This window comes from Acomys russatus, chromosome 20 (assembly GCF_903995435.1).
Source record: "Acomys russatus chromosome 20, mAcoRus1.1, whole genome shotgun sequence".
NCBI classification, from domain to species: domain Eukaryota; kingdom Metazoa; phylum Chordata; class Mammalia; order Rodentia; family Muridae; genus Acomys; species Acomys russatus.
In genome coordinates, this window is record NC_067156.1 from 60,662,752 (window position 1) to 60,677,492 (window position 14,741).

The 14,741-nt window shown below is 47.7% G+C and overlaps 1 protein-coding gene across 2 annotated transcripts in view; it reads left to right on the forward strand.

Annotated features, from left to right (window-relative positions):
• The window catches only part of Myo5b (myosin VB), a 291,060-nt gene that overhangs the window by 244,955 nt on the left and 31,364 nt on the right, over positions 1-14,741 (forward strand). For both annotated transcript variants that reach the window (XM_051163654.1, XM_051163655.1), the window contains exons 23-29: positions 3,538-3,622; positions 4,818-4,951; positions 6,001-6,120; positions 7,057-7,194; positions 10,284-10,349; positions 11,822-12,061; positions 13,119-13,219. In XM_051163654.1, coding sequence (XP_051019611.1) covers positions 3,538-3,622; positions 4,818-4,951; positions 6,001-6,120; positions 7,057-7,194; positions 10,284-10,349; positions 11,822-12,061; positions 13,119-13,219 — 884 coding nt within the window. The remainder of the gene's footprint in view (positions 1-3,537; positions 3,623-4,817; positions 4,952-6,000; positions 6,121-7,056; positions 7,195-10,283; positions 10,350-11,821; positions 12,062-13,118; positions 13,220-14,741) is intronic.

A 14,741-nucleotide genomic window follows, 5' to 3' on the forward strand; every position in this document is an offset into this window, starting at 1 on the left:
TGAATTTAGTCATTATTTCAAATTTGCTTAAGTTTCCAAAGGATGTTAATTTCGACTTTTAAGATTCCACTATGTACCTAAATATTTAACAACACTATTATCAGTGTGTGTGTGTGTGTGTGTGTGTGTGTGTGTGTGTGTGTGTGTGTGTGTGTGTAGCTCAGAGGATAACTTTTAGGAGTCAGTCTTTCTACCATCTGAGTCCTGGAAATTAAGCTTTCAGGTCATCAGGCTTGGTGGCAGTCATCCTTCTCACTGACACACCATCTCACTGGCCTCTCACCCCTTAGATTTTAAAATATTTCAAATTTATTGTTTAAATGCATTTGCTACTATTCCTTCCCAGCTCCTCCTGGTGCCCCACACGCCAAAGCTTTATATCGTCCTTTTTTCTTGGCTTTAATAACTCCTTGAGTCCAGCTAGTGCTGCCCATATACATGTGGGTGTGCAGCCATCCACTGAGGCGTGGGCAACCTACCAGTGGCCATGTTCTCAAAGAGAAGTAGCTCTTCTTCGCTGAGTAGACATCAACCGCCAATAGTCCCTCCCGCAAGGGTGTGGGACCTCAGAGTTCCTGCGCCATCAGTGCTGGGATTGTGACTGCCTTGGTCTTGAGCAAGTAAACACAACTGCTGTAAGTCAATATAAATAAGTCATGTCATGTCTAGAAGTCAGAATCTTACAGATTCCACCTCATCCTTCAGCTTTTGCATCCTTCCTGCCCATTCTTCTATGGTGTTCCCTGAGCCTTGGGTGCACAGAGGGTAGGGCATTTGATATGGATGACCCACCTATAAAGAGTATTGACAGTTTCTTTAAAAAAAAAAAAAAAGATTTATTTATTTATTTATTTATTATGTATACAGTGTTTTGCCTGCATGTATACCTACACATCAGAAGATCTCATTATAGGTGTTTGTGAGCCACCATGTGGTTGCTAGGAATTGAACTCAGCCCCTTTGGAAGAGCAGCCAGTGCTCTTAACCTCTGAGCCATCTCTCCAACCCCTGACAGCTTCTTAAACTTGTCATTTAGACCAGTTATGAATCTGCATCCACCACTACCGATGCAAAAAGAAGCCTCTCGACCAAAGTTATGTGAAGCAAAAAGTAATGGGTATTAGCATATTTAAAAGGTAGTTTGACAGCACGACCACTTAGCAAAGCAACAATAAGTCATACCGGCCCCGCCCCCCCACCCCACCCCCACCCCCACCCCCCCCCCCCCCCGTGGCCTATGGTCTCAGTCATGGATTTATAATACCAGCTTGAAATGCCTCCTAAGGAATAGACCTCATATGGCATCAGAAAGTGGTTGGTTACCCACTAGGCTTCATGCCACTGTTACACCTTTTCAGGCGGGTCAGTATTGTAGCATGCTGAGTCCTAGCACTGGATAAGACTGTGGACGCCTTCCTCTCATCCTCTGAACAGGCTCCTTAGTACCTTCTGGCATTATGTGACCTAGCCAGCAGGCAAGTTTTCTTATCAGTTCAAGGTCAGTTTCTCTATGTCTGTGCATCCAAAGTGAGTCTTATCCTCAGCAATGGGGTCTTAACAGCTTGTCATTGAGGGCAACTAAGAGCAGCAACATTAACCTATGTTGTTTTGGTGGCTTCTGTGACCTCCCTGATCAATAGCTCATGGAACCATTCCAAGTATATTAGTTATTTTTCTGCTGCTGTGATAAAATATCATGACTAAAAGCCACTTAAGAAAGTAAGGGTTTGTTTTGCCTTATGATTCTGGAAGGACAACCTATTATGGGAGGAAAGGCATGGCAACAGGCAGGGGAAATATAATAGCAAGAGAAGGAAGCTAATCACATTTTCATCCACACAGAGAGAGAGAGCAGGAAGTAGAGCAAAGGTATAAACACTTAAATCCTGCACCTTCTCCCAACATACTTCTTCCACCAAGACTCCACCTCCTAAGGGTACCATGACACTGGCCCTAAAGCATTTCTACAAACAGTGGGTACCAGGTGTTCACATATATGACGGGCATATTGGAGACATTTCTCATTCAGACTGTACTGCCGAGTTGTTACATCCTCAGAACCCAGCCCACTGCAGATTGGTTTGATGGTTCATAGTCTGAAAATGTGAAAGCCAAGTGTCACTGTGATCTCACAGGGTCTGTAGAGGGACAACAGGGTCAATAAGAGCAAGGCAAGGAGTGCTTCATCCCTGGAGGATAAGAAGGCTTCTTGGGAAAGTGATAGATGAGAGCCAAATAATGGGGGAAAGTGACCACTGAAAAGTGAATTCCGTGTGAACTGTTAGAAGGTGGGGGTGTGATTCCAATAGAGACAGCCCTTGCCAATTCACACCACAGATGTCATTTCTTGTGGCTAGCTTCTGTTACCCAGAATTATGTTTGTCATGAATCTAATTTTGTTTTTAATTTTTATTGTGTTTATCTTGGAGGGGTACATACATGCCATAGCTCGTGTGTAGAGGTCAGAAGACAGCTTGCAAGTCTGCTCCCTCTGCCATGTAGGTCTGAGGAACTGCACACAGATCATAAGTCTTGGTAACAAGCATCTTTACCCTCTGAGCCGTGTCACTGGCCCTAGTATCTCAGTTATCATTACTAAAAAAATATGTCATCCTATGGCCATGCAATTGAGCCGTTGGTTGATAAACATTTAGTTGCTTCTACTCTTTGATTATCATGAGACATGTTGCTATAGTCACCTTTGTATGAGTTTTTATGGAGATTAGGTTTTTATTCCTCTTAGGTATTTAATTAGAAGTGGAATTTCTGGGTAACTGGGCCATTATCTCATGTTTAATGTCAACTAATGCTTTCAAAGTCCCTTAGAACATTAGTCTGAATTGTTACTTAAAATACAAATATTTGGACTGGCTCAGTGGTTAAGAGCACTGCCTGCTCTTCCAAAGGACCCAGGTTCAATTCCCAGCACCCACATGGCAGCTGGCGACTGTCTGTAACTCCAAGATCTGACACCCTCACCCCAATGCACATAAATTTAAAAAATATATTAAAAAATACAAATATTTATTTCTGTAAACACATGCGCACACACACACGCGCGCGCACACACACACGCGCGCGCACACACACACACACACACACACACACTCCCTTCAGAAGTCCTAGGTTTTTCTTTAATATTGCCTTTCTTTTTTGTTTAGCTATTTATGTGTTTATGTGTTTATTTATTTCAGTCATATTCACCTTTGGTTGAATCCATTTTTTAAGCAGAGCTTTTTTCCAACGACCCACTGTGATTCCATCACCACAAGTCTCCTTTGACAGTGTTGTCAGGAGCCACACGTTGAGGTTAAATATCAAAATGTCAACACCAAATATGTCTCCCTCTCTCGAGAAAAATCTGCAACACTGGTCCAGTGAGGCAGGAAGGAGCCAGCAGGACAAAGACCAGAGATGATGTGTCCATTGAGCTTCTGGCTTTCCCAAGACTCGGGTTTAAGAGTCAGCAAGAGAGACACAGGTGACAGGATGAGCCAGGCAAATGTTTCTTTTGTTTCACCTGTTGATCTCTTTCAGCGAGTTGCAGACCTGGAACATGAAAACGCTCTCTTGAAGGATGAGAAAGAATACCTTAACAACCAAATCTTGAGCCAGTCAAAAGGTAAGCTCCAAACCAGCTTTACATCGGTTCTCCTGGCCCAATGGATGCTGCAGAGGGGACGGGGCTTAGTAAGGGAGAGCTGAGGAAAAGGATCGTGAATCTTAGCATTCTTCTGCGACATTTGTTTGAAGAGTCTATTGAAAGGGAAGCACATACTTAATGTGCAAAACCACGCAAGGGACTTGGCATCTGGAGATGAGTATTCAAAGCATGGCACTGCTGTACGCAGGTGTGTAGCCTTGTGCTGGTACCCATCTGGAAATGGGCAGGAAAGACAGACCTGCAAGGGCTTGTGGGAGGAGCGAGCAGGAGACACACACAGGTCAAGTGCCTAAGCTGGTGCTCAGCACAGTAGCACCCAGGTGCTGGCTTTCCATTTGTCTTGCTCATCCTTACCATCTGTGTCTCCTTCCAGATGGTCACTGTAGTGTTTGCTGAGAGACAGGGTCTCTGTTTAGGCCTAGATGAGCTGCTCTCAGCGCCCATCAGCTCCCAGGCTGCCACACACTCCTGTGGCTTACTTGACTGAGGGGGACGGAGGCACACATAAATCCAGCTCTTGTCTGCTCAGCGTAACCAGATCTCCCTCAACCTTTATGGTCCTAACTCATCTCATGGGGCAACCAAACAGTATAACCTCACAGCCCCGCTAGCCTGAGATCTTGTGAAAATATAAGCTGCTTTTAAATTGCCCTTTTAAAAAAATTGCTTTCTGTTACTATGGATACAAGGTTGGCAAGAGAAAAAAGCCCATCAGAATGTCTTAGGTTCCTTTCTGGCTTCACCCTATATCACCTCTGGTTTGGTCTCCAAGGACCTGAAAGATCAGGATTACAATGAGAGTTCGGAGTGGTTCTGCTGGAAATGCTGCCAGTAGGTCTCTTGCCAGTCGTCACAGGCGAGGCGTGTGCCTGGAGTGGGTGGGTGTGCTCGTGTACACTGGGAGTTTCTCTCCCCCTCCTCGCTGAGAGCGAGGGTTGCCCTACTTCCTGTTGGAACCCTTGGTTCAGAATAGTGAGCCCCTCCTGAACTCCACGGTCAGTGAGGAGCATGAGAGAGCCATCCACGGCTTCTGGGGCGAGCCTGCCGTGGGCAGCCTCTTAACAACATATTAGTCAGAGTGCTCCTAGCAGGGCATGCGCATTTGAGGGTCCCCTCAGACGCTGAAAGCCAGCTCGCTCTGCCTGCCTTCCAGCTGAATCTTCACAGAGCTCTCTGGAGGAGAGCCTCCTGATGAAAAAGGAGCTAGAGGAGGAGCGGTCCCGGTACCAGAACCTCGTGAAGGAATACTCCCGGCTGGAGCAGCGATACGAGAGCCTTCGTGACGAGGTGACCATCCTAAAGGCAGGGGGGCGCAGTTCTGCCACCTGGGGCAATGGCTTTCTTTTCTGGCCTTCTAGAGCTGTCTGTGTAGCCCTTGCCCTCTGGCACTGCCCTGCTCAGCGAACATGGCTGTGTGCAAGGACCACTTGTTCTTTCATTCCTGTGGGAGCTCTGGTTAGGAAGCTATCAGCCGGTGGTCCCTTTCTGAGGATGTCCTTTCCCCCAATGCTGGGGTCTTATTGAGATTTTAGGAGGTTAAGAATTCTTTTCCTGTATGTGTATGTTGTCCTTCTTGTTCTAGAAAAGCCCAGCGCTGAGACAGGTGTGGTAGGCTGTGACCTCAGCGGCATTGGTACATGGTACAAGGCGAGAGACCTTGGTGCCTAATTGGGTCTCCTAATCTCTGACAAAATACAAGATATTTTTGTGACATTTCAGGACTTGGCATTCTTTACTCCCTCCAAACATACATATTCAACACCAGTAAGTTAGTTGCATGGAAACCAGGAAAGGAATCTGAATAGGGACTGAAATAGAAATCTAAAAATTCCACCACGCTCAGTTTTCACTCTTAAAGACAAACTAGCTGCCAAAAAAAAAAAAAAAAAAAAAAAACTGAAAGGTTTTTCTTTTTTTTTTTTTTTTTTTCTTTTTTTTTTTTTTTTTTTTAATGAGTAGCACAGAAGCTATGTTGTACTTGCAGTTACTACCATCTTCATGAGCAAAACAGGAAGGAAGGAGAGGCTGTGCGGGGTAGGGGCCCCTTCAAGAACATGGAGAAGGGTACACTGTGGGCATTCTAAGGGCATGGCTGGGAGTGAAGGGCTCTCTTCCCTCCTCGCTTTCTGGGTGTTATGGGTTGTAAAGCAGTAAGCAACAAGGGAAGGGCCGGGCATGTGGGAATAGCTACTGTGCACTGTTCCGAGGAGCAGCACTGCCCGCGGTTGACAAGCGAGGCAGTTGGCCGCTGTCCAGGGCCTGCTGCTACTTGAGAAGTTACTTCTCATTAATACGAGCTGGTTGTGAATTGTCACATGTTTCTCCTCCTTGAGCAGCAAACTCCAGGCCACAGGAAGAACCCGTCAAATCAAAGCAGCTTAGAATCTGACTCCAATTACCCCTCCATTTCCACGTCAGAGATCGGAGACACTGAGGATGCCCTGCAGCAGGTGGAGGTAAGTCTGGGGCGCTGTTTGCAGCTGTTCTGCCCAGGACACGGTAATTACCCGCACGGAACTACCCAACAGAGAGATAATACTGCTCTGTTGGTGGTGGCTCAGAGGGCCCTGGGGACAGACATTGAGAACAGGATCACTAGAGTGCAGTGGACTTTGAGGCTGGAGCTAGCATTGCCTGTGCCAGCCACATGCTGGATTGTGCAGCCCAGCGTTTGTGTGGATGCCGATTCCGTGTAGATATGAGCACTGCTGTACTCGGTACATGAGGTAGAATGAGACCATGCTGCTATACATGTACACAGCATTGTTAAAGACAGGCCACATATGTGCCCATACTGACAGGCAGACACATGTTCATGCGTGCACATAATCCAGACGTCAATCCGAAAGGACAGAAATACACTGGGAATCAGCGCGTTAAGATCTGTTGGAGAAATGGGCTCCACGGCAGGGCAAGTCTTGATTGTTTCAAGTTGCAATCTAGTAGTCGTCGGCATCACATTGGCAGCGACCGGTGGCCGCAGGGATCCCTCGTTAGGAAGGAGGCACTGTATCCTGAGATTTAGTTCCTCTCATGGAACGCCACGTCCCAGAAATGAATTCTCTGCTTAGCTTCCAAAGAAAATAGTTGTGCCTGTATCCATTTGTTCTTAGGATATGCAATTGGTCATTTTCAGTGGCTCACACAGGGAGAATGCAAATGGCTGGAGGCACAGAGATATTATCGTGACGAGAATAAGGCTGCAGCACCAGCTTTCCTATGAGAAACGCTAGTAGTGGTCTGGCACTGGCTTTGTGTTGGAGGCAAGGATTGGTGTTGCAGAGGAGCAAGGAGACAGATGGCTGATACAGAGGTGGGCAGCCAGGCATTGTGTGTCCCCCGCAGCATTCACACTGTAAAGACTGCTTTGTGCGCACCCTCTACCCTTGCAGGAGATTGGCGCGGAGAAGGCAGCCATGGACATGACGGTCTTCCTGAAGCTACAGAAGAGGGTGCGGGAACTTGAGCAGGAGAGGAAGAAGCTGCAGGTGCAGCTGGAGAAGGAGCAACAGGACAGCAAGAAAGCGCAGGTGTGTGACAGATGTGTGGCAAGAAAGCGCAGGTGCGTGACAGATGAGTGGCAAGAAAGCGCAGGTGTGTGACAGCTGTGTGGCAAGAAAGTGCAGGTGTGTGACAGCTGTGTGGCAAGAAAGTGCAGGTGCGTGACAGATGTGTGGCAAGAAAGCGCAGGTGTGTGACAGCAGATGTGTGGCAAGAAAGTGCAGGTGTGTGACAGATGAGTGGCAAGAAAACGCAGGTGCATGACAGATGTGTGGCAAGAAAGCGCAGGTGCGTGACAGATGTGTGGCAAGAAAGCGCAGGTGCGTGACAGATGTGTGGCAAGAAAGCGCAGGTGCGTGACAGATGTGTGGCAAGAAAGCGCAGGTGCGTGACAGATGAGTGGCAAGAAAGCGCAGATGCGTGACAGATGAGTGGCAAGAAAGCACAGGTGCGTGACAGATGAGTGGCAAGAAAGCGCAGGTGCGTGACAGCTGTGTGGCAAGAAAGTGCAGGTGCGTGACAGCTGTGTGGCAAGAAAGCGCAGGTGCGTGACAGATGTGTGAGCACTTTCAGGACCTTCCCTTTGTCAAGTCAAACTGGCCACTCCTCTGTGAGTGTCCCACACCACTGCCCCATTCAGGGTGTGGCCCCTAAGTGCTTCAGGCCAAAGGATTCCCACTGGGGAGTTGTAGAGAGTCTGTGAGAACTCGCATCCAGAGGACTGGGGGTAGGTGCAGAGATAAATAAAATAGCAGAAGTCAAACTTAGCACAGAAAGTCTACCACCTTTTCATGCCTGTAATCTAACATGAGCTCAGCCCACCCCCCACCCCCACGCCCGGCTAAGAGTCAGAAGAGACCCTTCTTAGCCATGGCTATGTCATCATCTCCTTCAGTCTTGAAAGAATACCGTGTGAGACTACACCAAAATGTAGTTGCTCTGCCTCAAGGACTTTGGGGCACCTAAGCTATACACACGGAACTATGCCAGTATCAGGCTCATAGCAAGTGTACAGTGGGTATAAACAAAAGAGAGTTTAGAGCCAGCAAGATGGCTCAGTGTGCATGAAGGCGCTTGCTGCCAAGCATGAGGGCCTGAGTTTGATCCAAGGGACACACATGATGGAAGGAGAAAACTGATTCCTGCAAGTCGTCCTCTGGTTTCCACACAGATGCCATGGCACATGCAAGCCGTGACAGACACACACATATGTATATGCACATGCTCACTAATATGGTTTCTTTTTTTAAGGCAGGTAAAAATGCAGGAGACAAACATAGCCACTGGGGAATTTGAATCAGCTTTGGAAGTAGCAAATGTAGCCCTGGTGTAGAAAAAAAAAAGCCGCCATAGTGAGGCTGTTGCCGAATTGATTACAAACCTATCTGTGCTGCCACAGCAGAGAGCCGTCGGCTCCAGCAGCTTGGAGAGATAAGAACTGCTTTTTCTTACTTTGAAGTTGTGAGGGACACCTCTCATGGGATTTAAGTCTAGTTCCGGGTCATGTCTCCAGCAGATCTCTTCTCAATCATAAGCTGAAAACCATGGGAACTGATGCTGTTCCTACCTCCTTGACCCCACCCCCAGGCTGGACCCAGACTCTCCTTTCGAAACACCTTGTCTTCCCTTTCCAGTCAATTGTGCTGCAGCCTCTAGGGTGGCTTGCTGTCAGAGTCTCGGGGATTTTTGTTGTTTTGTTTTGGTCTTGTTTAATACGCACTTAGTGAAGAGATAAATCTTGGTGGGGACGTTAAGTCTCTAGGTGGATTAGATTAAGAGTGTGGAGTGAAGGCATTAGATATATAAATGGCTTCCAATTATAAGGAAAAGCTACCCTGACAAACACTAATCAAATACTAGACTGGTAATCTTAGAGTTGTATTTCCTCCCCCCCCCAAAAAAAAACCATTGTATGTTGAAAATACACATAGTTAAAATATCCTTTAGTCCTCCAACCTTCCAGACACCCTGACTCAGCAACAATACACCCATAGGGTATTACCAGTTCACCCCATGATCAGTGAGATGAGGCTCAGTGGCACTGGTGAGACTCATATGGCAAATCACCTGCCTGGGAAAAGGTCAAAGTTCAAAATGAAGGACAATTTCTAGTGAATTGTTCTTGTGCCATCTAAAGTCAAGGGATCTTAAGTCAGCCATCCTAAGTCATGTACAGTCTGCATGTATGAAACAGATGGCATTGATGTGCCCATCATAGAAGTTCCCACAAACTCTCCTGTACCTGAAGACATGACTTCAGAGATGCCAAGTTGCTTTGGAAGTTTGGCTTCAGGATTTTCTTGCCTGGACACCAAGCAAAGAGAGGAATATCTCAAAACATAGAGCACCAAGCAAGCTTGGTAGGCTTATCAGGAAGTGGTGGCACACACCTTTAATCCCAGTACTTATGAGGTACAGGCAAGAGGATTTCTGTGAGTTTGAGGCTAATCTGGTCTACAGAGCAAGTTTCAGGACAGCCAGGCTATACAGAGAAACCTAAGCCACCTAGAGTGATGTAGCCCCAGGTCCCTTGCCCTAGAGGCTACACACTCAATATAGCCTGGCTGGGGTGCCTATGAGTGCCACCCATGTGGGGTGACTAAGTCACTGTGAGAGTGGGGCGTCTGTGTCCACTTGTCAGACTGCTCCCTCTATCCAGTTCCCTTTCCCCTGACATGCCTTGCACGGCCCTTTGAGTATGAATATGTCATCCTCTTTCTCTGTGAGTCTAGTGTATTCAACCTTTGGACGGCTTGTGTAGAAAGCCTATGCCACACAGAATGCAAGCACGGGCAGCTTACCTGCTGACTCGGGTCACTGACAAACCCTATGTCACGGGTGATGGAGGGAGGCAAGGCAAAAGCTGGGAAAACCTAGGCAGAGTTTAACAGTGCAGCAAGCACACATGGCCTTCATCCGGAAGAGGCTGCAGGAGTTGTTTGTGGAGGGATTCTTGGTAGCAGGAGGGTGGGGCTACTTTTTGGAGGAAGTGGGAAATCCACGTGTGTAGGGTGAGGTTGCCATGCAAAAGCAGAATGAGAAAGTTTGGTGGTCATCAGAAATTTCTGCGGCGCATGCTCCCTGTAGTCTGTGCTTACCTTTCTGTTGCCCTGTACAGGTGGAACAACAGAACAACGGCATAGATGTGGATCAGGACGCAGATCTAGCCTACAATAGTCTGAAGGTAAGGCTGTCTGTCCTCTAGCAGAAGACAAGCGACATGGCTGGGCTTCGGTAGACCCGGTCCTAAGCTTCCAGCCTGCTCATCAGTAGAGCAGTCAGCAAGTGATTTCATTTCTACACTTTGACATCTTCCTCTTTGAAACGAAGGGGAGTGTGTGTTTATGCCAAGAAACACGTGCCTTTCCTACCTGAAACAGCTCCAGTTAAAATAGAATGTGGCTTCAGGAATGAAATCACTTTGAACAATATCCAGATATGAGGCAGAGGGTTTCCCTGTGTATCAGGACAGTGGAGACTTCGGGACCCAGGAGGAAGGAAGGGACATCAGACCAGACCCCTCCTTCCCAAAGACTTCAAAATGAGGCAGTTTCAACAGCCTGTTAGTCAGTAAGAGAACGGCTCTTACTGATTTGTTAATGAGCATTGCCCAGGAAAACTGCCTTAGGTCATTTCTGTGGTTTCATCCTCCCAACTTTCTTCTTTCACTGTGGTAAACTGTATATAGCACAAAATTTACCGTAATAACTATTTTAAATGACTATAAGGGTCGCTCATGGAGGACACATTCATACTGTTTAAGCATCTCAGTGCTGTCCTTCCCTGTAAGTCTGTCCATCTTGCAAAACCTGTCTGCACTAAAGACTTTCTGCTCCTCCCTCCACATAGCCCCTGACAGACACCATTGTCTTCCTGTCTCTCTGCACCTGCTCTACATGCGTCATGCATGGACTCACTCATGGGCTCTGTCTTCTTGGGACCGTTTATATCACTTAGCTTAACACCTTCAAGAGTCAGTCATGTCCTATGTGTGGTCGTCCTGCCTCGGGCACTTAGCTTGCTATGATCCTGCACTTCTGTGGACTCGGCCTTGGCTTCCTCGCTCAGATAAAAGAGATTCTGCTCAGTGGGGTTTGGCTCAGTCATCTTCTGACTCTGACAAGTAATATTGCTTTCTTAAAAGTTTTTAGAAAGTCACAAAGCACGTGAGCACACAAAAGCTTCAGGAAGTTCTATTAACAACATGTCATTTACAACAGTCAGCTGGAAGCTGGGCATAGCATTGCTCTCCAGCACTATATATGACATTCATGCAAACACCACAGAGAGAGAGAGAGAGAGAGAGAGAGAGAGAGAGAGAGAGAGAGAGAGGAGAGAGGAGAGAGGAGAGAGGAGAGAGGAGAGAAGAGAGAGAGTGCTATCAGCCTAGCATTTCCACAAAGAAGAATTTCATGGCCAAATGTGCTGAAGAGATAGATTACCTCACTGGTGAATAGTGCAGAGCCATGTGTCAGATGCGCTTCCCTGAGAACTTGGAATAATGAGTTCAGTCCCTAGCTCTGACTGAACACTGATGTCATCAGAACCTGAGCCGTGTGTGTCTTCATAAAAAAAAAAAAAAAAAAGTTGCTCCGCTCCTCTGGTAAGACAGGGAAGAGACGGGCTAGCTAAAGCATGCCCTTGGCTGTCTTACAGAGACAAGAGCTTGAGTCGGAGAACAAGAAGCTGAAGAATGACCTAAATGAGCTGAGGAAAGCTGTGGCTGACCAAGCCATGCAGGACAACTCCACCCACAGCTCCCCGGACGGCTACAGCCTCCTGCTGAACCAGCTCAAGCTGGCCAATGAGGAGCTCGAGGTCCGCAAAGAGGAAGTGCTGATCCTCAGGACCCAGATCGTGAACGCTGACCAGCGCCGGCTGGCTGGCAAGAGCACGGTAATCGGATGGCAGCAGTGGCTTGGCTCGTTGGCGTGGCCCTGGGCCAGTAGCCTGTGTCTTCACTCAGGGAGGTCTTAAATCTGAAGAGCAGACTCTGGCTTCAGCATCACAAGGGTTTGATGCCCTTCTTTATGACCTTTTCCAAGAGGTGACACTAGAAATTTCTAGAATCTACTGAATTTAAGAAAGTGATCAAGGGGGCTGGAGTGATGGCTCAGCCGTTAAGAGTACTTTACTAGTCTGGCAGACAACCAGAGTTCGGTTCCTGGACCCATGTCAGGCAACTCACCACTGCCTATAAATCCAACCCCGTGGGGATCTGTTGCCCTCTTCTGGCCTCCACAGGTACTGCACTCACATGCACAGGCATATGTATTCTTTGATTTAAAAATTTTTTTTTAAAGAAAATGTTCAAAAGAAACAAGACACAGATAGATAATCTCAGTGGCTGCTTTTCATGTCCTCTACTGTTCATCTGTCTGTGGTGAGATTTCTCTATCAGCTTTCACAGGGTGGTGGGTCCCCTTCGTGTGTGGTTCTGATTGTCTCACCTTCTAGGACAGATTGTACAGTGGAAGGGAGGGATTCGAGGTTGTCTGGGCCATCCAATGGGCTCAAATAAGCTGGGCCATTCTGGGCATGGGCCCTGGGGTGGCTTGGGGGATAAAGTATTTCAGCAATAAGGCTTGAATGGTGTCCTCTGATGGAAATGCTTGTTCCTGCACATGCACGCACACACATATACATGTGCATGCACACACACATGCACGCGCACACACATATGTACACACATGCACACACACATGTGCACACACATATACACATACACACACATGCACACTACTTGCACTCAGTGCCTTTTAGCCATATCCTTCCGCCCAAGGTGACCTTTTGCAGTCATGCTTCTGCCGGCATTTAACAGAAGTTATTTGTCGCTCTGGATCTTAGTCTTTTCCCCAAAAGCACATTGCATACCTCCATATTAGAAAGCCACTTCTCAGAAGTTGTTTGTGCAACCAGGGTTATTTTTGTTTTTTACTTTGGGGTCTTCTAGGAGCCGAACATCAATGCCAGAACGAGTTGGCCCAACAGTGAAAAACACGTGGATCAAGAAGATGCCATTGAGGCCTACCATGGGGTCTGCCAGACAAACAGGTAGGACCCACCTCTGAGAGCTGTGCCCGGACAGGGTGTCAGGAGGTCTGGCGACAGGGGGCGCTGTTGTCCAGCTAGCATGTTACAACCTGTTCCTTAGGTATTGGCCATCTGCCCAACACTAGAGAATTACTTGTTGGAAAAGAAGGCCCCCAGAAAGCCTGCCAGTGGGAAGCACTTGTTTAAGGTTGCTGGAAGCAGTGAGCCTTCAGAAAAGCACCAGAGGGTGATGCTGTCAACACAACCCGAGTTTGCTTCCTCTGAGGACGTGTGTGCTCAGGATCTCTAGGTCTTCTGCAGGTGGGGGAACTGAGGCCCAGAAGGATTGAGCAGTTTCAAGTGCATAGCCGAACCAAGGTAGAGTCCAGGAAGGCTGGCTTCCAGGCTGCGCTGCTCCCTGCCTGACCCTCCCCTCCCCCACACGTGGGAAACAAGAGGGGGAAGATGTAGCAGGCTCTGCTTGTCCCTAAAGAAGAAAGAGAAGGAGTGAAGGTGACTCCATGCGCTAAAGCCGGAGTCAAGATCCAGTCATCTTAAATTATCTCAGGTGGGAGATAAGGAATGAGATGAATACGAGAAAAGAGCACAGGTGGTATTAAATTAGAAAGCAAGCTGGCAGCCGAGGGCTGGCCTTATCGCTCTGATCTTCAGAGCCGAGATTGCTTGCAGCGCTCTTTCTGTTCCTCCCTTCAGCTGTCAAGAGACTAGTCCTACAGCTAGGTCTTTCCGGGGGCTGCTTAACACCCCAGATTTTGTCTTCTTACTGCAGTAACAATGAGGTGATAAGACAAAAAGAGCCTTGACTATATCTCAAAATGATTCCATGCCCAGAAAGCGCATCCAGCGGTAGTGAACTAATAGCCGAGAACCTGGCTTAAGGAAAGAGGACCTGCCTAGAGGAGGAGAGGTCGAGGGGACCCAGGTCCCCAATATCTGCCACATTAAGCACCGTAGAAGTTCGCCTTCTTCAGCTTTGTCCCAGCCTCAGCTTTGAGAAATGTTTGCAATCACTACAAATCCAAGCACTAAGTGAGAAAGAGGCTGGACTGGCTGGCAGGGAAGGAGAGTCAGGCTGCGATTCTGGGGAGCCCAGACAGGCACCCCCTTACGACAAGGATACTGTGAAGACAGAAACTCTCAATTTCTTTCTTGTGGTTGGCCTGTAATGGAGAGCTTTACATACATACATACATACATACATACATACATACATGTGGTGTCTTGCATGTGTGGTTGAGTCGGGGTCCCTTTAGAATTTTGATGAAATCTATACCTAGAAAATGCGTACATGTCCTGAGTTCGGGCTGGAATTCTGAGAAGATTTCAGATACACTTCAGTCTCATGTATAGTCCCTCCAAGCATCGGTGGTCCCTCGGGTTCAGCACTCTTTCCACTTGCTGAGTGTCTTCGCCTGTAGATATCTGCAGAGAGATTCCACCTGTTCCGTGTCCCCACCCTGCACTGTGAGCATACAGGCAAGCACTACCAAGGCCTGCTCTGGCCTGCGCTTCTGGCTTGTGG